This window comes from Heliconius melpomene, chromosome 14 (assembly GCF_056956725.1).
Source record: "Heliconius melpomene rosina isolate 202511_hmr_F chromosome 14, ASM5695672v1, whole genome shotgun sequence".
In the NCBI taxonomy this organism is placed as follows: domain Eukaryota; kingdom Metazoa; phylum Arthropoda; class Insecta; order Lepidoptera; family Nymphalidae; genus Heliconius; species Heliconius melpomene.
In genome coordinates this window covers 7,374,451-7,399,458 of record NC_140402.1, presented here as the reverse complement: position 1 = coordinate 7,399,458, position 25,008 = coordinate 7,374,451, and the positions used below count along the sequence as shown (strand labels likewise).

Below are 25,008 nucleotides of genomic sequence, written 5' to 3'. Positions count from 1 at the left end.
ATATATAAGCTGCTAAATGTCTCCACATTGACAAAAGAATCCCGATAGCGAGTCATTTCTGTATAACCTATATCTTGAAGCATGTGATACAACAGCTCTTCTACTAAAATTTGAACGGAGAGGTCTCCGCAACATTGTTTTCCTCTTTAATTCGCCATTAGTTATTATATTTCTAATGAGAATTCGGGCTTTACTTTTTGCCTTTCTCTGCATGATTGATCTCATTGGGATCTTCGCTCTTCTTTTTTTAGTACCACTCGTGCTGGCTTGAACATCTGCTGTAGGAATGGCTGGTTGTGTGCCAGCTAAATTATTATTTAATGACATGTCTACCTCTAAAGTAGCTATGTTTGCCTCTATCTCTGGTGATTTATCCTCATTTGTATCCGAATCGGGAAATTCCTCGACAATGTTATCCATTTCTTCACAAAATTATATCAAAATACTAAATATTCTTTAGAAAATCTTGCAAACCTTCATAAAATTGTCTAAAATTTTTAAACCTCTGTCAAAGCTTCTATTTGGAATTGTCATGTGTAAAAAGGTCCTAATAATATTATTATAATAAAATTGAACAAAATTTTAATTTCTTTTCTTATTATATTTTGAGGCCAGTTTTCAAGTTTCAAGTTTCAAGGGCACAAGCGTGTGGGTTGGATACCGAGGCGTTGCGTTCCGCTACTCAACACGCAATGCCTCTAGAACTCAACAGAAATTAGGGAACGGAGTCTCTTAACACTAGGTTCCCTTACCTACCCTGTTTGGAGAACAATTTGGAGCTGGAAAAAATATTTTGAGTAAGGATAATAAGATAGATTTAAAAAAAAAATTGTACAGAAAAAAAAGTTTCATAAATACAATAATTTATTTATTATAGATAATTATTTAATTATATATATAAAAAAAAACTTATAACTACATTTATATATATTTATATTAATATTTTTTAATGAGTATTAGAAATTTTAATAACTTACAAACGGTATAATTTTAATGCTTTAATCATTTCTTATTTAAAATCAATATTTTGTAAAAAAAATTAAATGTTTTAATCAATTACTAAAGATATACAAAATCGTGATCTATATCAAACTTCTTGAGAAGCCTCGGCGGCAACTCCGATACGATGTTCGTTGGTATTTTATCTGAAACAATAGAATAGATGTTTCTATTATATTCATTTTTATAAAAACCAAAATATATTCAACTCTATTATATTCAGAGATGGATTCGATGCCCACTCGAGGGGATGAACTATGTTCATATCTCACTCTGGTAAGAAATACTCGAAACCCGATGGAAAATAAATAAATAATGTCAAAACACTCCTCGCTTCGCTTTCCGGACCTTTATTATAAAAAAAACATAACTAATTCAAACTTTTTTAATCAAAACATCAAGCATTAATGTACTTTGAACAAACTTTCATCCATTGTTTGATTCTATAGGGATCATTTTTTTTCAAATAAGCTAAAGGACTTTTTACCTTAATCTTTAAAAACAAAATTTAAATTAAAAAGTAACGAGGCAAACAAAACTTTAAAAAAATAAATACACTGAACAAGGAAATATTTTTTTAACTTAAAAATAATTAAAAATATTGATTTAAACTAAAAGACAGAGCGCGGTGTTGAAGTCCGCCATACACAGAATATCTAAGCACTGGGTTCCCTCTTCCTAGCCTGATTTACGCGGGATAGAGCGTAGAACTAAAAAGAATAAACAAATATAACATACCATTACACCTATACACAAGATTGGACCAAATAATCATTTCCTGTGAGAAACAGAACACTCCAAGTCTTCCGCCTTTTATGGTAAAATCGTATACATTTCCAGAGTCAGCTACAAGACGATTGTTTTCATATATTTTGAGGCGAATTAAACCTATTTTGGGTCTGTGGAGTAATCTCCAGCGGTAAGCTGTTCTTTCCCGCCAGCCAACGTTGCGAGGATCCTTCCAGAGGAGAGTCACCTGGAAATTAAAAGATTATTTATAAATAATTGTAAATATATTTTTTCCTTCTCGAGTACCTATAAATATATAAATATATCTACACTATTTATACTATTAATATGTATAAACAATTCGATTAAATAACAAAATATTTTATTTTTTTTAGCTTTACGCTTAGGATAGACAGGGAATCTGGGAAACATTAGATTAATGTTAAACCACTCTGTCCCAAAGTGGAAAAGCAAATAATAAAAATAAATTCTCTTATAATTTGTTTCTATGCACTATGAAAACTGTTATATAAAAATTTAGTTCGCCTTTGTTGTATTTTCTGTTTTCGTATTTAAAAAAAAAAACAAACAAACCTGATCGTTAGTGGAGTTTGTATTCCACAGTGCATTTCTCAGCAACTTCCCGGGGCCAGTGCTCGAGTGTACCAGCTTAAGTTGAACTCCGGGTTCCGCCACAGCCCGGAACGGTGTGGTCTGCCAGTACGTTTGTGTATTCTTCTTCCACATTACTACGTAGAAACGCTTGTTGTTTTGATATCTAGAATAAAATATTTAGGGATTTATTATACTAGGTTGTTTCAATCGCGCCACACGTTAAATTACTCCGACTGGCCATGTCTATATACTCGTCATCTCATCTTCTCTTAGCCGTTTATGGCATCGGTTTTAATCGCCCTAGAGCTCTTTCACGTTACGTACGTGACAACTCTTTTATTTTTCAAAATCGTTCAAAATGGGGAACCAGAGAGAGAAAAGATGTTATGCTTCATTGCTTTAAACAAACAATAGCAAAAGATATGACTACCGTCATTTCTACTAAGTCACACAGCTATAAATTACGTACCCAAAAATGAAGCCGACATAATCATCATCAATGGGAGTATCAACGAAGAGAGTGCCTTCAAAGTCAACGCCTCCAAAGTTTTCAAATCCAACAGCAAGTCCAGGATCAGAGTTTAATGTTTGAATGATCTCTGCACCTTCGTTGGCAATCGCCCAGTTAGGATCCAATTGGGACGTACCTTCAGGGTCGAGACGTACTGTCATATAATTTCTGGAAAATAGTTTTTGTAAATTATAAGTCCAAGCATAAAGAAGTTCAGTTATTAATAATTTTATTATAAAATTATTTAGAATCAATTTATCTGTACATCGATCAACCAAATAGTTATTCAAAAAATAATTACAATATACGCTTATTTATTTCTTTAATCGTCATTTTTTATATGTAGTACGTTTATTTTGCTTAGTTCCCATTCTTACTAAAATGATAACCTATGTACGAGTATATAAATATGTTTTGCTGAAGCAATACTCTTCAATTACTCGAAACAAAAAAATATATTTTTCCGAACGTCCACGTCCGAAATATAATATCAGTTAATTATTATTTATCGGTTGAAAACTTCCATAACACCTATTATATATGTTTTTATTACCTAAAATCAGTCCTATATATTCTAGAATTATTTGGACAATTATCTAAAGCGTTGGTCACGTTGTCACCGTCAAAGTCGTTATCACAAAGATTCCCGATACCATCACCTGAAAATAATTCAAATATATCATCCGTCTTAGTAAACAGTGGTTGATCATTTTAGGGTTCCGTAGATCGAAAGGAAAAACGGAACGCAGAGTTGCCAATCTAAAATTAGTACCAAATATTTAGGTATACGGTTACATTCCATAGAAAAATGCATCAGTTTAGTTTTTTGAACTTCATATATACTATGAAATTTGGAACTATAACAATAATGAAATGAAATTTCACGTTTTAAAATAGGAACGTGAATGTCAAAACATAATATAAGATACAGAAGGATTTTAAAATAATAAAAACATCTAAATAGAAATTGAACTTTACCATTAGAATCAGCTTGATCCGGATTATAAACAAGAACACAATTATCCTCTATATTTGGTATGCCGTCGCCATCAATATCGTCATCGCAAGCATCGCCCTTGCCGTCCCCGTCTACATCCTGCTGGTCGCTGTTTGCTAAGTTTGGACAATTGTCTAAGCCATCTTGGATACCATCTCTGTAATTATTATAAAAGATTCTTTAATCACGTCATGATAGCGGAGTAGAACACCGCGTGATGGCCACTCGGGGTAGTGATTTATATATATTTTTTATTATAAAAAAATATATATATTTTAATGGAATTCGGGCGAAAATAGTTCTATCGTTGATGAGATGAATATTTTAAGTATCCCAGTAGATATTTTAGGTGTCATATAAGACAGAAAGAAAACGAAAGCTTTAGGTATAATCATCCCCTCGAATAAGAATTTTGCATGTGCATCATTTTATAATATCCATTAGAGCTTCAAATCCAGGAATATCAACACAATAACCCACTGGTCTCTATCAACATCGCTGTCGCAGGCGTCGCCCACGTTGTCGGTGTCAGCATCGTCCTGCGCGGGGTTGCGGACGCGCGGACAGTTGTCGCAGAGGTCACCGACCCCATCCCCATCCATGTCCTCCTGCTGCGGGTTGTAGACGCGGGGACAGTTGTCGCGCTCGTTGAGGATACCTGATTAATGATATATTACAAATATTTATAAAAGAAATAATTTTATAAAGAGTAATCTTTAGAGTGTGAACTGGAAACTAATTTCGGTAAAAAATTAAGAGGATAATTAAGATAAATGTCGATGGGCTGTATATTACGTCTATAAATTGTTAAGAAGGAAAAGTAATTAATACAGACAACTATTAATATTAATTTACCATCGTTATCCATATCAGGATCGCACACATCGCCAAGACCGTCCTTATCAGCGTCCTCTTGTCCAGGGTTGAATCTACGAGGGCAATTGTCGCAGGCGTCCCCACGCTTGTCATTTCTATCCTCGTCCCGATCCAATTGGTCAGGATTGGCGATTAACGGACAATTATCCTGGATAGAAAAATATTATTGTAAGTATTTCTTTCTAACCCTGTGCCGCTGCACAACGACGGCCTAGTTTATTTTAAGTAATATTTTAAATAGTTAAGTACGATAAAGTTCTTGTATAAAATATTACCGGTATATTAGGTATGCCATCGCCATCAGCATCTGGATCGCAGGAATCACCAAGTCCATCCTGATCCGCGTCTTCTTGTCCTGAATTAGACACTTGGGGGCAATTGTCTGCTTTACAGTGTAATTCCGTGCAAGGCAGTTGTTGGTCAGGATAGCCATCTAGATCGCTATCCGGTCCACAAACGGTCCCGTTGCCAGCCCAACCTGTCTAAATATATATTTAACATTTATGTGATTATATCAAACGTTTTTATACACGTTTTAGAATCCAGTGATGGTTTGCTTATATCGAAATATACCTCCTATATATAGATCCTTTTATGACAAATATAAAATAAATATAACTTTATCTTGTTTATATCATTTATATTTATTTTGTAGGCTAATTTCCTACGTAGTGTTATGACATTATGATATACAATTTCCGCAGGGTACGTTTCGTTGTTACCAGAGCAAGGAATTTAAAATGATTAATTCCTTGTAGTGAGTGGCAAGGGACTCCAAAAACGACATTCACAATTTAAATTTAACGTTTTCCAATACTCACAGCACAAACACAATTAGCACCAAATCCGCAAACGGCGTTATACCGCCTGCAGCGCGCCGGTTCACAGCGTTGGCGTAACTCGTCCGCATCCAGACATGTTTGGGTAGTGTTCGCGTAGTAGTTACCTCCGCAGGGCACGCAAGTGAAGGAACCCTAAGGGAAGGTAGTTTTGTAGTCTTGACACGGTTCGGAATTTTGAAAATATAGTTGCAGTAACAGTCTATACAAAAATAACCTAGTGTCAGGGCTCTATTATTCCTATCTAAACGTGAAAAAAACAATGTTCTGCCACTACTGTTTAGAAAACAGAACACAAATATGATAAAGGGTTCCTCAAAATGTAATCATGCGAAACCTTATGACTTGGATACTTGTCCAAAATTAAACAAATTATATTTTACTTATCTTTTTGAAATTCCTTAAAATATCTAATCATTGTACTAACACTATTGCTTTTTAAAAAATATAAACCACTCACAGGCGTATTAACACACAGCCTGCCCCGTAGACACACGTCAGTTTGGGCACACTCGTCTACATCAGCGCAGGCCTCGCGGCGGCGCTCGTGCCCGGCGCCGCGCCATCCCGCGCTGCCCGAGTACCCGGGCGGGCACGGACCGCAGACGAACCCGCCGTCCGTGTTGCGACACGAGACCATCTCGTCACAGGGACGGACGAGGTCGCACTCATCCATGTCCACGCAGCTGTAACCTGTAGAGTTAGAAGAGAAAGAAGTAGCACAATAGGACTGTTGCTGACGACAGATGCGATGAAAAAGCGTGAAGCTTACCATTCCACTCATATCCTTTAGGGCATTCTTCACACTGGTAGTAGGGGCTGGATGAAGTAGGAGAACAGCGTCTATCGCCACAAGGTCGTCTCGCATCACAAAGGTTTTGGCATCGTTGTCCATCTCCTAAATAACCGCTGGGACAGGACCCACACTTGGGACCTGAGGCAGTTTCTTGGCATTCTACGCCTGAAAAATGTATATATTTTGTGTTTCTTCATAGTTACTAAGAAAATAAATTATTTGCTTAGTTTTGTTTTAGCTTCCACCAATTAAAAAAAAAACATTGTATTCCCATAAAAATATCAAAAGTAAATCTAAAATAAAGAAAATCTGTAACAATAAAATATATAATAATCTCTAACTATGGTTATTAAATAACAAACCTGGGAAACAAGTGTTAGAGCGACAGCCGAACCGCACGCACTCCTGGCCGTTACCGGTGTAGCCTGAGGGACACGGACCGCAACGGAATCTGCCATCAGGCAGGTCTTGGCATTGTACTCCTGAAACATGAATTAAAATATTATTATTAAATATTATATTAATGTACGGTCCTCCATTAGAAATAAATACAGGGAAACAACTCTCATTATTAACATTTTACCTTTTTGATCTGACTTCAAAAGAAAAACTTGTCAGTTTGATATGACAATTTTGAAAATGGATAATATTTAGACTTCCTTAATTTAGTAAGTGAATGTATAGCTGTATGTTTGTTTGATGGTCGAAAAGTAAAAGTCTGGACGGCAAAAAGTCTGGATGGAGACTCGTTCGAGATTCAAGGCATTTGTTAAGGGATCATGGCTAATATTCGAGTCGAGTTATTTTAATAATTTTTAATATTTTTTAATAACTTTTATTCAAAACAATATAACTTAAAATTAATTTCTTATTAGTATATTTTGTGTACATATGTTACTCACGTCCTTCGAAGCACGGATTATTGCTGCATGCAGATCGGCACGTTTGCCCGTCGCTTGTTTGCCTTCCGGGGCATCGCTCACATCGATATCCTTTTTCAGAGTCAATACAGTATTCCACTGAAAAATATTTTAAAATATTATTTGTTTGACATTTTTTATCGAAATATATACGTGTTTTATAAATAAATACTAAAATCCTACTTTGTGTATTTTTTTAACTTCACGCTATCTGTGCATAGCAGGATAGACACTTAAAGGAACCTAATATTGAGATACCCCGTTCCCCAAGCAAAATCGAAATCCTAGAAATTCCGTGGTTGAGGGGAGGAAACCATCGCCCCGCTTGGTCTTGTTACCAGAGAGAGCTGATGAAAGATATTCATCTTCCGACTGGGAGTCGAATCCACGTTCTACTCTGAACCGCGACCAACGATCTTTTTATATTCTTTATATATTAACCCTAATATAATACAATTGTATTCAACAGTCATTGCTACCTTGTGAGCATGGTCTTCTATCACATGAAACAGGCCTGCATCTCCTGCCGTCGCCTTCCATGCCGGGCGGACAAGAACCACACTCGAATCCACTGGCAGTATTGCGACATTCCACACCTAGTATACATATCCTTGAAATTATATATACAACTAAATCATTTACATAAAAAGCAAAATATAAGAGTCAAATAACAGTTTCTTAAAACATTTGAATTAAAATATGTATAAATAAGGGATTTCAATTTCAAGTTTCAATCTCGAATTTTCGTTCGCTCAGTTGCCTCAATAACTAAATTAAATATATTGTATGAAAGACACGATGCATTTATGTGTTATAATTCTATTATTAGAGAGTGATTGATTCCAAACCCACATCGTCATTTATTCTAATAATTTTGCTAATCCAGCCAGAGATGAAATAAATTTTCTAAGTGTAGCTCTTAGATTTTTTTTAAGTTGATTTATTTTAAATTAAACATAAGGATTTTAGAGGATTTTTTAAATTAAATATTTTGTGGTAAAGTTTGTTACTATCTTGTCCAATTTTATCAAATTCGTTAATTAATTGCATACTTATATAGGTTTCTTAACTTATCCAAAACTGCTAACTATGAAGCTACTAATCATATTTTAATCATTCTTAAATGAATAATATTTGATCAAAATATATAAAAAAAGTACACTAAACTCAGAATTCATTGACAAAGTTTAAAATTTTCCCCACATATAATTATAATAAAAATAATTCCATTAATCAAAATGTGATTTAAATACGCGAGATACCATTAAAGGTAGTGCCAAGGCTAATCAAGCAACTTGAATCAAACTTGCGTGGGCGAAACTTGAAACTCTGTCGTGAACAACCATTGGTTTAAATAAACAAAGGGATTTATTAAATAAAACGCGATCGTTTATTGAAACATTTAATCGAATGCCACACTGATAACGTTGCTTGATTTACCTTAAAATTAGTTATGTTAGGAAATGGAGGAGAATTACGATTCTTGTCACTTCTTTCTGATATTTAAGAAAGATATTAGTAATTTGCTTAGTTAATACTAATACTTGTTATACTGTATTGTTAAAATTAATACTGGCTATACTTCAATGGTAAAATAAGATAACTTAAGTTATAATTTATGATAAAGAACATATGTAAGAAAATCTAAAAGATAAGTAAAATAAAATTAACGGCCGTTGCGTATTAAAGTCTTAAATACAATAGGATTATCAGAAAGATGCGGTAAGATTTCTTCAAAATAATTTACAATACATTTAGTGTAAAAAAACAAACAACGACTTTTATGAATTAGTAATACAATTATAAAAATAAAAAGAAATAATATTAGTGACATTAATAGAAATCAGTAACCAGGATAGCAAGACGATCCTGAGCATCGTTCCACTGGCGGTGACGGTACTCTATTGCAACAAATGTGTAGTTGATTCCTCAAATTGTCTATGTTTCCTTTTTGATCTGCTAATTCACGACGGAGCAGCTCCACTGTTTGTCGAAGGAGTTTTAACTGTCGTAATATTTCCTCTGTAATATTGAAACGTTAGTTTAAAATAAAGAACTAACTTCAATTTAAGAAAATTGATGGATTAAATAAAAATATAAAAAGTTCTAAGACATAATTTAAGAAAAATAAAGTTTTTAGTTTCTTACCATCACATGAGTCGACATCAGGAATAGCTGGTATGTCACCTCTAGGAGATACTGTTGGTTGCGGCAATGTTGGATATATATTTGGATCTATATAGTTATTGTTAGGATAATCTCCTTGCATTTCTTCCTCCATCTTCATTCTCTCTTCCTTCTTTATAAAATCTTTTACTTCATCTACATCGGAATCTACTGTGACTAGAGTTGGTGGCTTTAATTCATCTTGATGATTACAACTTATAGAATCTAAAGCTGTTTTCTCATTACTATATATTTCTACTGGTGCATTTTCTTCGTGATACTGGAAAAAACATAGATAATTATTTTAAATTTAAATTGAAAAACATGTAGCTTGATTAATTATTATTTGTATGTAGTAATTGTGACTTCAAATTCAATTGAGATAAATTTTAATGTTGAAAAAGTACTAATTTCATAATCTATGTCTTTCTAATGCAGCTATAGCAGCTATATCAAAAGGGTAAAAGTTCCTTACCAATTTCAATTTCTGGTTGGTCAATAATTTGAATACGTCATGTTTATTAGACATTGAATGCCAGTGCAACGGATTGCAGCCGACTACGATTTTCACCCGAGAATGGTTCACAACCAATAATATAGTTCCCCTTGGATGAGCACCCAGACCCCATGACACTGATTTGATATGACCACCATTTAGACTTTCTAGGGAAACTGAAAAAATATTTTAGTTAATTTCAGTGTTAACAACTTATTTATATTAATATACAAATAAAATGTGTATATTAAAGTTACCTTTATTGGTTTTACTATTATAAAACAATGATATTGAGTTATCCTCAACACCTTTTGCATGAAGCAGTTCTTCACGACTTGAACTTACTCTGGACGGTCCTCTGACTAGGATTGCGATCTGACCATCACCAGAAAAGCCTGCTGTATTTATTACTTCACTTGAAGCATCTGTAAATAAAAAAATAAATCAATTTAAATCAGCTTTAGGGTGTATCCCGCACATTGCATGGTATGCAGTGTTAAAACACTCAGTTCTTCATTTTCTGCAGGCATTGCGTGTTGAGTGGCGAAACTAAACACCGCGCTTTGCCTTGACACCAGAACGAAATAATAAAAATATAATTTTAAATAAATATTTCATTTCCTCCAGTGGGAATCGGACACACGATCGATGCGAGTCGGTCTAACCCAACGATGCTTCCCGACCAGTTTCAAGATACCTGACAACCCTGAAATCTGTTTGTTAACTTATATAAGTTAACAAAATTAAGTTTGCGGGCAAATGCACTTCTTTTGTAAAGAATGAACTAAAAATATAAGTTTGGAATGATTTCTTCTATGAAATGACTATAAATTTTCTCTTTTCGAATTATTTTTTTATTTATACTGTAATATTTGTATTAATTATTATAAAAACTAAGTAAAAATATAAAACAGCCTGGTAACATAAATATGAGAAGCATTTACGATTACGATAGTACAAATTGTATCGTACATACAGTTCAGTAGGTCGAAGTACGCTTATCACAGCCGATTCACGAATTCTATCCACTATCGAGATGTGAACTATGACATTCGGTACAATTTCTTTATAATATTTGGTTTTGATCATTGTTTTTGTATATAATGTCGTAATATAGGTATTATATTAGAATCATCAATCAAATGTATCCTTTAGTATTGCCTTACATCTCTTTAGTAGAACTGTAATATTTTACAATAGATATTTCTATTTAAGTTATTTTATTTTGTGAGATTAAAGAATAGAAATAAAGGCGCCTTATGTTTATATATATTATGTAGAGGGAATTTTAAATAATCCTCACAGTATTTATTTATCAACAACAGTCTAAATCTCTGATAGACTGATATGTTTTATTGCATCTAGATTTTTTTAGCGTCACACTGAATACAGTATATACCAGAGTAGTCAGAGGGAACCTAGGAACCTAGTGTTAAGACACATCGTTTCCCACTTTTTGCCTAATTCTGGAGGCGTGTTGAGTAGCTGAACTCAACGCCGCGTTTTGCCTCGACACCAGAGCAAAAAAATAGAAATAAAAAAATATTTTTTTTATATTAATAATATTCTTTATACAAAATACATATTATTCTGACTCCATATGGTAATATTGTCTGAAGTGTGAAACTCTACTTGACTCGAGGTTGAAACGAAGTTACTTAGCACAACTTCGTGGCAAGTGGGCACTTATGGCAGCTCAAATCTTAAGCTAAGAAGTTTTCTGTAATATAAGTTGAATGCATCTAAAATTATACAATAATAAGAAAACAAAATATATATAATTAATTTTCTATATATTAGATATTATTATTTTTACTTTTCTTTAAATATTTCTTTCAAATATCATCACTTTATTGCCTACTTTTTTCCTATTACAAATAATCTAGCCAGACCTATCGTGGTGCGAATGTAAACGTGACTGTTTGTGGGTTCAATTCCTACTGGAGGAAATGAAATATTGAATATTTACATTTTACTTGCTATGGTGACGAGAACTGCGTTAAGTTCCGCCATTCATCACGGAGCATGCGAAACGTAACGTAAGGATCGCATAAGCTAAAAAAAAATGGGACCAAATGGGAAGCTTCACCTTTCAAATAAAAAAAATATATCAAAATCGGTTCATCCAGTCAAAAGTTATGAGGTAACAAACATAAAAAAAAATTAAAAAAAAAAAAATACAGTCGAATTGATAACCTCCTTTTCTTACAGAAGTCGGTTAATAAGCTCAACTTTTTTGTCCAATGCTTAATATCGATCGTCAGTCGAGATCAATTTTTAATTTTAACATATAAGCACCAATCTGACTTTTGAAGAGCAAAGATTCCTTGTTCATATAAATAATACTAAATTACTTCAAAAATTATGAGTAAATATTACTTTTATAAAAGTAGGTAAATGAGTAAGCACTTAATGTTTCACGGTGATACCATAACCACAAAAATTATATGGTATATTTCAACACGAAAACACTTATGTAACTGACCGCAGCTTTTCGAAATAATATACTAGTATACTCTATATAAATATAATTTTATAATTATTATTTTGTTAAAAAAAAATATTTGACAACTTTTTGTTAATTTTGTCATTTTTATAATATATTTCATTGATCTCCCGTAGACATTCTTACAAAAGACATTAATGCTTCACCGTGAAACCTTAGCACATGTTTACTTTTACTAATTATACACGTATACAATTAATTTAAATTTCTTCAACGGTATTCGAACCCACAGCCATTCTGTTCTGTCAACTAAGCTACGGGGAATATTATTAGATATTTTAAAAAGCTCTTAAAAAATATTATAAAGTATATATTTTCCTCTCTAACTGTTTCAAAGAAAGTATTCTTAGAACATCCATAGGCTTTTTATTTGCTACAAACACTAATGTTAGACACGTAACAAGTTATTCTTAACCAGGATGACAGTAACTGTTAGTCAGCGCTCAGAACGTCTTCTTATTATCGGTGTAGTCGGGTTCACCATGTTCAAATGACTAAAATAGTTTATTTATTTCATATTACTTGAGGCCAGTCGTGGCGCAGAGGCAAGCGCGTGACTGTTAATCTAACAGGTTGTAGGTTCGATTCTCACTCAAAAAAAATAAAAAAATATATATTTACTTAGTATTTTCATTTCCTCTATCTGGTAATGAGTGAGGTAAAGCGGCATGAAATCTACCACTAAATCCCAGAGAATTCGACAAAAAGTGGAGAATGGAAATGTCATAATGAGAACGGAGTGTTTTAACACAAGTTCCCAGGTTCCCTCTACCTAATCTCTTTCTGCGGGAAATTGCGTGCGTAAATAAAAAAGCCGACGCTTAACCTCGCCACCGGGACACTTTACAGTTTAAAAGTCGGAAAGTAAACTTACTAAAAGTAAACATTTATTTATTTTAAACCTACAATAACCGTTATACGAGCGGGAAATCACAATTTATTATTATTTATTATTAATAGAAAAGATATAGCCATCTTTATTTACGTAAAACAGGTTACATAGGAAAAGATAATCAGTATCATTGATACAGAATAACGGGAGTAGCAAAAAGTTCGCCTCGTAAGGCCTTCCTGCTCGTGTCCTATACCGATAATGGCGGTTACAGCTAGGATGAAACGTTACGAATGCCTTAGATCTGTGCCGTTGGGACCTTCGATAAGTGATTTATTGTTAATAGATAGATAGATAGATAGATAGATATAAGATAAGTTTTCGTTTAGAAAAATATATAGATGGGGAAAAATCGGCCAAATGCGAGGACTCGCACGAGAACGGTTTAGTAGGTACTAAAGTAATATCTTGACATTATCGTGTTGCCTTTAGGAGCAAAAGGTGTTACTGTAAACGCTACTGGATGTGGGTTCGATACCCACTCGGGGAAATTAAATATTTAATATGGTGAGGTAAAGCGTGGCGTAGCCCCCTGAATTCGGCGGAAAATAAGCATGGGTGCAGGAAGAGGGGCAGCCGGGCGAGCCATACCCACTCCAGATTAGTCCGGTGTCCCCAGAAATGTTACTTACAACAAAATTTGTCCCGAAAACTAAAAAATAAAATCAATTTATCAGCTTCACGCTGTATCACAGCAGGATAGGCAGAGGGAATCTAGTGATAAGACACTGAGTTCCTCACATTCCGCCGAATTCTGGAGGCATAGCGTGCTGAGTAGCGAAGAATGGTAATCGAATCCAGCCAGTCGATTTTGCAGTCACACTTAGTGCCTCTGAGCTACTACAGGCCTCATTCATTTACTAATGTATATTTGTAATTTTACTATTGAAACAATGGTTCCTCCTAATTATTTCACATCCTACACGCATTCTTCAAAGGATTAGCATATTTAAGTTACACTACCTAACAATTTGAAGGTAAAATATTCTTAAATAATATTACAGCTCGAAAATATTCAAGCGTTCAATGTGGGTAGAATTATAATACCTACTTGTGCCTACGCTACCTTATAAAGGCAGAGAGTGGGGAATAAGATCAAGAACAATTCGTGGTTTGGACTTTTTTTGGTGTCATGTTTGTTTCTTGTGAAATAAAAAATATGTCTTAGTTACAATGATATTAAGGCTTTTTCTATGTTAATTAATTGAAATGTTTGGTTTTGCGTGGTGTGTATCTGTAAATTGAGCGCGGCGTTAAGTTCCGCTACTCTTCAAGCAATCCATCGAGAATTCGGCGGAATGTGGAAAAATAGACTACTAAAAATGATAATAAACTTTATAAAGCTAACAAAAACTTAGAATTACGCAATTTTAAACTAAAAAAACAAACATTGATATTACCCTCACAAAAGTCCATTGATTAAGTCTCAAAAATGAACAAAAATTATCATGTATAAAGCTCTTAGAGCGTCTGATATCACGAAATGATATCGCAAGGAACAATAGGCCATTTATTTTTTTGTTTGTACCTCAATTACCTTTAAATTGTCTTGAATTATACGTTTTGTTGAAAAAAAGAGGTTTTCTTCAGATTATAAATTAGACTTTTATTAGTAGGTTCTGTACCCCGCATAGTAGGCAAAGGAAACCTAGTGGTAATACACTCCATTCCCCACTTTCCGCCGAATTTTTGAGCCATTGCGTGTTGAGAGGCAGAACTTGTTTCAATGACTGGGATGGAATGGGGATGGGATGACTGGGAATGGGGATCGAACCCATAACTATCACGTTACAGTAACATCCTTATGCACTTGCACCACTGACCTCAATAAATATAGACAAAATTCTTTAAACAATGAACTCTTCTCTACAAATAGATTCCACAATAAAGATACATTAGCACGAATCCGATGACCTGTTATTTATCATTGACCTAGTCTCTTAACCTGCGGAGAATAAAGAACAAATGAACGATCTCGACACTTGTACCTGTACTATATACCTACATTCGTATGGAAATATTTAAAAAATTGTATGCATTTTTTATATAAAATTTTGTTTATTTTTATAGCTTCACGCTGTATCCCGCACACAGTAGGGTGAGTAGAGGTGAGTTAAGACACTCCGTTCTCCATTTTCCGCCAAAATCTGGACGCATTGCGTGTGGACGCTGAACTCAACGCTGCGCTAAACCTCGATGTCAGAACGGATAAATAAAAATATTAAGTACAAGTAGAGTTTTTTTTTAATTATTTGGTAAAGTAATTGTTGAGAACGTTGTGTATTGAATCAATAATTTTCATAACATCATAAAAACCGTAGTAGAGGCTCTGGAATCAATCATATGGAATATTTTTTTTCCATCTAATTATGCAAAGCATCATTAGGTTCCGCCACACAACACGCTTAATGTACTTATAGATCTGTGAAGATAATTTTATTTTATATGTTATAAGTTCTCTCAAAATAAAACATATTTTCTGTACGCTTTGATGATAAATTTTCAAATAGGTTAAGTTACTACTACCAGAATTATTCAGAATCCCAGAATTGAAATTAGGAAAGCAGTATAAACAAATAAATTAAAATAATATTTGTTTTAATTTTATTCTTGAGCTTTTAAACAGATTTAATGACAGACAGACAGACGGACAACGGAGTTAATATTAGGCTTCCGTTTAACCCTTTTGGTAAAGAACTCTAAAAATACCTATAATAATTAGTGTACAATTTTTTTAAAAAATTATATTAGAAATACCTATTTAAACAGAAAATACTAAATTACAAATTTAGTACTAACTTTCGCAGTCAATTCTCGACTGGGAGACGTGGGTGTGTAATAAATAGAGCTGATGTCACCGCCTTGCAATATACAGACAGACATACATAAATATCTATATCTAGAACTTAGATGCAGTACAAATTCTTTTTATGTATATCTTTTATTAAATAATCGTAAAAGGAACGTAACAGAGTGCTTTTATTTACTCTACAAAGAAAATTGTATATGAATTTATAATTTAATCATAGTTTTTGTTTTTATTTAAATTATTTTACTAATATTGTTTTATATAAAATAGGTAACATTGTAAAGGCAATGTTTAAAAGAAATATTTTCATTTAGAAATTCAGAAAATAAAGTGCGACGTTAAGTTGCGTTACACAAAATGGAATGTCTCGAATTCAGGTCGAAAGTAAATAATGAAATGTCTTATTATGTTATTTAAAATAATGAAATAATTAATATTCTTTTTTTAATCCGCAAGGCAAAAGGAACCTAGACTTAAAAAACTCCGTTCCTCACATTCTGCCGAATTCTCGAAGAATTGCCTTGGTCCGAGAGCGAAGAAATTAAAATGTTAATAAATAATTCATTTCCTCGAGTGAGGATCGAATCCACAACCACCGCATTACAATCACAGCTTTGTACCCCTGTGCTATAACGGCTTCGTATAGATACTTACTTAAAATATTATATTACGTCCACTAGGGAATTAATCACGTTCCCGATCTGTCTGGCAAGTTAATTAATATATGGAATAGCTTAAAGCTCCTAATAGATGGTTTTACTATTCGTATTTTGATTAAACAAACAGATGTAATGTTAATTATTTTATTATAATTGTTTTAACATACATGCACATTACATCGGAATTGATAGATACTAGTTTTTTAAAGCTTTAAGCTATCCCGCATATAGCAGGATAGTCAAAGGGAACCTAGTGTTAATACACGAAGTTCTAAATTTCCGTTAAATTTAGGAGATATTGCGTGTTGAGTGGCGGAACTAAACGCCGTTTTCTCAAGCCTGCCTTAACGCCAGAGTAAGGAAATGAAAATAATAATTAATTCCTCCAAGTACGAATCGCTTTCGCCACGAAGGCCTCTTAGATAAACAACTCCATTTAAGATAAACAACAAAACGTTTTTCCATATACATATAATGAATAAGAATGCCGTTATTTCGGCCCTTTTTTCCATATGCCTGAATCACAAAAGTCAAGTTCATACATTTACGCAAGTTACCTGATATGGCCACCGCATCTGTTCCCTGACCCACTGACATCACTCACGGGCTATTATATGTAGATATATTGAAAATCAATCATTTTATTACCAAGTTGGGTTGGGTTTAAGCGAAATATATTAAGACTAGCGGCCCTCCTGCGGCTTCGCCTGCGTGAACTACGTTATTATTAATTTCTGTCTCTATGAGTACCTACGTCCTATATGTGACGTCCATGCAAAATTTGAGACTCCTAGCATTTATAGTAACAAAGTTTCATACAAACTTTCGACCCCAAAAACAACCCCTTAGAATATTGCAAATTCCCGTCTTAGCGAACACCTACGTCCTATAAGTAACTCCTATGCAAAATTTCAGATTCCTAGCACATGTAGTTTCTGAGATTTCGTGATGAGTGAGTGACCTTTCGATTTTATATATATAGATAGATTAGTGTTAAAAATGATAGTATCTAGTTCTACAAAAAAAAAATCAATTTTCATATAATAATTTAGAGGCTATACCTACCTCTACCTCGTATTTCATCGTTAAGAAATACTATTAAAAGATACCTTACTCTTGTAAAATTCTGATAGTAGTTTTTCATCTCTAGGCTATCAGTATTTCCTATAATATAATTATGTTGAGAATATGTTATCTATTATAACATAAATGCCGGTAATGCTATTTTGTTTATTATCCTATATCTTATAAAACAAAGTCGCTTTTCGTGTCTGTCTGTTGTTTCTAACTCTTCTTCTTCTAAACCACCCAATGGATTTTTATGCGGTTTTCACCATTAGGTCGAGTATTTTTCGTAGAAGGTTTATATATAGTTTATTATTTGTACATTCTTATGTAAATTAACATAAATACGATAAATATGTATAAAGTCCTACCCGTTGAGACACTTTCGCGCATGCGCTGCTTTAATGGTAAGTACTACATGAAAAAATGTACTGGAGTATTGTTCCTCTTAATAAGATCTACAAAAAAGTCCGCGAGAGCATATTTTTATCTTTTAAGGATAACGTGTAGTGATCATATTTCTGTCTAAAAATAGTAATTTCAATATATTTTTTATTGTTAGGGATATTTTTCCATAATGGTACTAATCCTTATCCTTTAAAATACTTTATTAATTTTCTACGTTAAACGAAGATAAAATTTGCTTCTTACACGATTTCGAAATTGCGAATAGTTTTAGAGAAAAACGCATTTAATTGTTGACACATCACGCCGTTGACTCATCAGCTGTGCCGACTCAAGTTTTACTTATCCCTTACTCTCAGCATATAAATAAGTATGTTAGTTACGTTGGCCATTTAATGTAGATGAACTGTCTTTTACTGTTTTTTCATTTTAATAAGTACTTTAGAAGTTGTTAAAATACTAAAACATCCTTGCTGCGAAACGCGCCTCGCGACGTTTTGCTTATTTATACACAAGCGCGTGATGAGCAGTCATCGGTGGTTCAGTGGTAGAATGCTCGCCTGCCACGCGGGCGGCCCGGGTTCGATTACCGGTCGATGCATTCTATTTAATTTTCCTCACAGGCACCCACTGCCTACCCAACCGGTGTCGCTGTTTTAACAGCATTAACCACAAGCTCGAAAAAAAACCTGCCTGCCTCTATAGCAAAGAAAATTTAGATGCGTTTCACATATTGAATAATTTCAGTTAAATGTATTATTTCAGCGCGATATTGGTTTCATATTTTTTGTATTAGTTATTAGTAGGTAGGTTTTTGTTTATAATTTCTTCCGTTTAAAAATAGTCATTTAAATATCTAGAAATAGTCATTTAAATATATAATAATAAGTACTTGAAAAGATTAGTAGCACAGATTTAAAATTACAGTACTAAAAAATCCTTGCTGATTAACGGTTCGCCGCCCACCACGCGTCCGTCGTGCCCCGCAACATTTTGCTTATAATAGTGGATCCGCCGCACCCGCCTGGCTTCTTTCCCCCGGGCATGGAAGGAAGGCCTGCTCATTATGCTGCTGAGGGATATCGATCTATAATCCTTCTTAGTACGGTCGCCAAGTTGTTCGAGAAGTTACTCCTCTCACTTCTTCAGTCACACATCCACCCACAAAGCGAGCAGTTTGGCGAGCGGGTATACCACTCTGGGTAAACTACGCAACAGCGATCAACCGAGAGAGAGTATGAGTGTGCAATAGCAGTCTTCCTTGACGTAGCACGCGTATTCTACCGCGTCTGGCACTCGGGCTTACTTCATAAAGTGATCAGAGCGGGCACCCCCCAGCACGTCGCGCATGTCTTTGCCGCTCTGCTTTGTAAGTGACAGGACATTTTTCGTGAGAGTTGAGAGTGCTAGCAGCGACCCGATCGCTGCCGTTGTCCCAGTCAGAATTTTGTCACCTGCTCTCTACGCACTATACATTGATGACATCACAATGCCCTAGCGAGTATTACTCAACGAGGAATCCTGTAGGACGTACGGAACCTCACCCTCCGGCGAGTGACGCAGGCCCCATACTACGTGAACACCACGCGCCATTCACCGCAACCTAAAAATAGAAACCCTAGAGGTACACATTGGTCGCCTCGCGTCCAACGTATTCCGTTGCGCCGGTGTATCGGGTGACCTGCACCTAAGGAGCAGCACTCCGCATACCCGGCCGCCCGAGGTCAGACGTCTTCTTCCGAGGAACTTTCTATCCTCCTCCAAATCCGACTCATGAGCAGTCATCTTGGTCGTTTAATCTAGGCCTTCCTCAAGAAACCGAGTGTTCAATTCCAATCCCCTCCCCTTCCATGTGTCTGCTCTAAAGCAGGTTTTCGCCTGGGACCACGGTCGGACCAACGCTCTGATGTCGTTCTGAGCTACTACGGAGATGGCCGAGAGAATGCTTCAATTCTGCGCCTGGCAAAGTAAATTTAGAAGTGATTGCACGTATTTTGGAGTTATCCAATAATTATAATGTATTTCCACGCGACATAGTTGGTTACATCTTTCGTTTAAGTATTTTTTGGTAAGAGAATAGTAGGTAGTCTGTTGTTTATAATTTCTTCGTTTAAGTTTTCTTTTATTTGTGTTATTTATTTGTGTTTATTTTAAAACAATTGGAAAATTCTTATTGGAATTACGAAAATGCGGGTTGCATTAGGGTTTAATTAACTTTCACATTATCTTAAGTGCTTTGCAAACATACATTATATGAATAATTCAGTAGTTAAGGCGGGCGAAGCCGCGAGCGGGTCGCAATTTCAATATATTTTTTATTGTGAGCCATATTTTTCCATAATGGTATTAATCCTTATCCTTTAAAATACTTTATTAATTTACTACGTTAAATGAAGATAAAATTTGCTTTTTACACTTTTTCGAAATTGCGAATAGTTTTACAGAAAAACGCATTTAATTGTTGACACATCCCGCCATTGACACATCAGCTGTATGTTACTCAAGTTTCACTTATCCCTTACTCTCAACATATAAATAAGTATATTAGTTACGTTGGCCATTTAATGTAGATCAAAACTGTCTTTAACTGTTTTTCATTTTAATAAATACTTTAGAAGTTGTTACAATATCAAAAAATCCTTGCTGCGAAACGGCTCGCCACTCGCCATACGTCCGCCGCGTCGCCTGCCTCACACGCATCGGTGGTTCAGTGGTAGAATGCTCGCCTGCCACGCGGGCGGCCCGGGTTTGAGGGACATTTGGGACAGAATGTTTCAATTTCATCGTTTGCACGTATTGGATAATTCGAGTTGAATGTATTATTTCATCGCGATATATTTGGTTTCATATTTTTTGTAGTAGTTATTACTAATAACTTATTAGTAGGTAGGTTTTTGTTTCTAATTTCTTCCGTTTAAAAATAGTCATTTAACTATCTAAAAATAGTCATTTAAATATATTTTAATAAGTACTTGAAAAGATTAGTAGCACAGATTTAAAATTACGCTACCTACTAAAAAATCCTTGCTGTGTAAAACAATTGGAAAATCCTTATTGAAACTAAAAAAATGCGGGTTGCATTAGGGTTTAATTAATTTTCTTCTAATCTTAAGTGCTTTGCAATCATACATTATATGAATAATCCAGTAGTTAAAGCGGGCGAAGCCGCAAGAGGGTCGCTAGTTTATTAATATTTATTTAGTGATTCTCGACCGAACGAAGCTTAATATAAAAAAATATTCCATATAATATCTTAATCATAAATAAATCAACTTCCCGCTGTGTGTGTGTTTTCCCGTGTAGGCAGAGAGAACCAAGTGCTTAGACACTCCGTCCCCCATTTTCCGCCGAATTTTTCGAGGCATTGTGTGTTGAGTGGCGGAACTCAACGGATTTTACTGGCTGCCAGAGCGAAAAAATGAAAATATTAACAATTCAGTTCCTCGAGAAGAGATCGAACTCACAACTGTCGCGTCACACCTTTGTTCCCCTGCGCCAAGACGGCCTCCATATAATATCTTAATATATTTAAAATTAATATCTTATTAATAGTATGTAATTAACAATAGTACTTCGTTTTATATGACTCGACCCATTTTGGGTTACGTACGTCTCAAGTAAGTGTAACAGATAGATTAGGGACGGTTGATCAAAGCAAGGTTAGATGTAAACTAACATCGTTTATTATCGTTCATATTTGATTTACAGCTTTCGAAATAGTATTAAAATAATGTAAAGGAATACAGAGAATGAAGGAATACAGAGAATATGTGGCCACTGCGACGCAGAGAGAGATATATCTTAGCTAAAACAAAGAAATGCTGTAAATGGCATTAGAAAATTGAAGATAAGAATAACACGTAAATTATGCTTATGTAAAGATTTTATAAAATTTAACTAAAATATACAAAAAGTTTAACGACGACGGCGTTCGCTACTCTTAAAAAATAATATACCTAACTACAGTACGGTCAACGAATAATGGCCGCTCTAAAGTCCGGCTTCTGAATTTTAAATTCAAATCTGCCCAGCAAGCTTCAGCTCGGCCACGACTTCTTGAGCGTACTATATAGGTAAATGAAGTAGGTATTTAACAAAATGAATTGTGTAAACATAATACAATCGCCATAAGTTACGCCACTTAAAATTATTTCTGAACTGAAAAATTTGAACTCCAGTATTTTAGCTGTTAATTATACCTTTGACTTCACATTTTTGTTCTTTTTCCACTCCGGCCGTCTGCCGCGCTAATGAGTACGCAAATAGTGACGACCTAAGGGCTTGTTTGACGCGATTTTTTAAATAAACCTGCCCTAAATTCAAATATGAAACATAAAACAGATGTTGTTAAGAGTTTGATGCTTTTTTAAACTATTTTAAGTATATTTAAAAATTAAATTAAATTAAGTCAGTTTCACGTTATATCCCGCACGCAGCAGGGTAGGCAGAGGGAACCTAATGTTAAGACACTTCGTTCCCGTTAAGTATATTTATTGCACTTAATAGTAGTAAACAGTTAAATGATAGAGTTTTTTATATTTAAAGGAGTTTTGGCAATGTTTTATAACATTGGTTATACAGAAAGATTTCAAAAAAGTTATAAGACATAATTTTAATACAATTTAATTAGTTATTCCATTTTTTTTCAGCTTCACGCTGTATCCCATACAACAGAATAGGCAGAGAGAACCTAACCAGAGCGAAGAAATAAAAATATTCAATATTTCATTTCCTCGAGTGGTAATCGAATCCACAACCTCTCACGTTTACAATAACACCTTTGTGCCCCTGGGCCACGACTGGCCTCATATTGTTATAGAAATATATCTAGTATACTTATTTATAGGATGCATTTATAACATTTTATAAACTAACCTTCGTCCAATGTAAGCGAATTCGTAACGGATGCGCAAAGAATCACCAACAGACATATGGCTTGCGAAGCCATGCTTCCTGCGGACAATGTATTTATAAAGTAGAATTGCGAAATGTTTTATATATGGTGCCTATAATATATATATTTATGTATAGATTATTTTGGCGCAGTACCTATATATTTACATTAATTTAAATCCTTTTTAATTTAAAAAGATTTTATTTAAAAAGTATTTTTTTTAAATTGAACGAATTCTCCTGCATAGAAGGATAAGTAGAAAGAACCAACTGTTAAGAGTCTCACTCGAGTCCCCTTTTTTAAATTTTTCCAGGCAGGAAATTCCAGGGAAATTTTATCTACCAGAGTTTAGAAATGAAAATAATGGAACCCACAATTAACATGTTTACTTCTGGAATATTGTATGGTAATACTTATGTAACTTATTTATAATGTTTAGTTAATTGATATAACATTGTGATAAACTTATATTTTTTTATTGTTTTTATAAATTTTTATAAGGATTAATTAATTCCAGCTAGAGCTACCAAATGCATTTGAACTACAGATCTTTAAAAAGAACTAAATAGTACATGTGAATCAATGTAATTACAATTTAAAATATATCAAATATTTACATTAACCAAATAATCTAATTCAAATAATCATCAATAAATATAGATAACCTTATTATCGCTCCAAAGCTTGCGAATAAAAAAGAATTTAATTTTCTATTTTGCAATAAAATTTTTAAAAAATATTTTTTTTTTAAATATCAATTAGGCCTTGTTTTAAAAAATATTTTAAATATATATTTACCTATATCCTTAATAATAACACTTAAACAACTAAAAAGCTGGATTCGTTTTAAGTTTTCGCAAAGTGCTCGAAGCGTTGAGCCGAGCTTTTCGTTCGCGAGAGCGCGTGCGCAGGGTGCTTACGCGCGAACTCGACTGATTATTGTATGTGATTTATGTTTATGAAATTATACTTTTTTTTATTTTGAAACTATTTAGTTCTTTAGTTTTAACTGTTATCTTCTATATAGTACATAATTGATATATTTAAAAACAGAATCTCTAAAAATTATGAGTACAAATATTGAAACTTTCCGAATCGGATGTCTCTTACTATCTTTTTTTAATACTGTGTCTTAACTACTGTAATTGTGCCCACAAATGTTCCATTTCATTTTATATTTTACATAAGTATAGCATTTAAGTTTATTAAACTAGAATTCAATTTAAGCTTTATAATTAATTTATAAACCATATTATGTACTCCACCAATATTTAATCAAATTAGGAATTAAATTAGCAATTAGGTATGTAATATACGAAACTGTTATAACAACACATAAATGTTAAATAAATATAAACATATATTTTATGTACAAATACAAACAAAGAACAAATATGTGTATATGTATTATATACAATTTTAGTAGCGAACGATAATCTATAAAGCTACTTGTGTCATAAAAAAATGTCTATTTCTTCTTGAATCTTAACAAAAATCATTTAAACAAATTGTGATTTATTACAAATTCTTGCAAAATATAACCACAACCAAAAAGATCCTATGTTAATTAGATATGTTTTCCTTAAACAAATTAATAAACTAAAATAATAACTAATGAATCATAATAGTTTTTAAACTAATATAAAAATAACAAACATTGTAATTTAATAAACAAATTAATAACAGAAGAAAAAGCATAGTTTTAAAATGATTAGAGCAAGCGTAAATTTATAAAATTAAATTTATTTATAACACGTTATTTCATTTACTAATTAATTAATCATAACATTTTCTTATCTAAGCCTCTAATTAATATTTAAAATAAACTATTGTC

General features: G+C 33.6%; 1 protein-coding gene across 1 annotated transcript; it reads right to left on the bottom strand.

The window, feature by feature from the left end:
- Positions 1-855: 855 nt before the first annotated feature.
- Tsp (Thrombospondin) lies at positions 856-24,153 on the bottom strand. Its single transcript, XM_085197310.1, has 21 exons — positions 23,973-24,153; positions 23,156-23,233; positions 10,202-10,369; positions 9,924-10,120; positions 9,431-9,728; positions 9,134-9,304; positions 7,762-7,878; positions 7,265-7,381; positions 6,725-6,844; positions 6,339-6,527; positions 6,027-6,259; positions 5,549-5,701; positions 5,003-5,209; positions 4,707-4,875; positions 4,332-4,509; positions 3,833-4,008; positions 3,408-3,513; positions 2,813-3,022; positions 2,323-2,506; positions 1,738-1,975; positions 856-1,145 (listed from the first exon to the last, which is right to left on the bottom strand). Exons 2-21 carry the CDS (start codon positions 23,226-23,228, stop codon positions 1,060-1,062), a joined length of 3,390 nt encoding a protein of 1,129 aa, XP_085053436.1. The 5' UTR covers positions 23,229-23,233; positions 23,973-24,153; the 3' UTR covers positions 856-1,059.
- Positions 24,154-25,008: the final 855 nt, after the last annotated feature.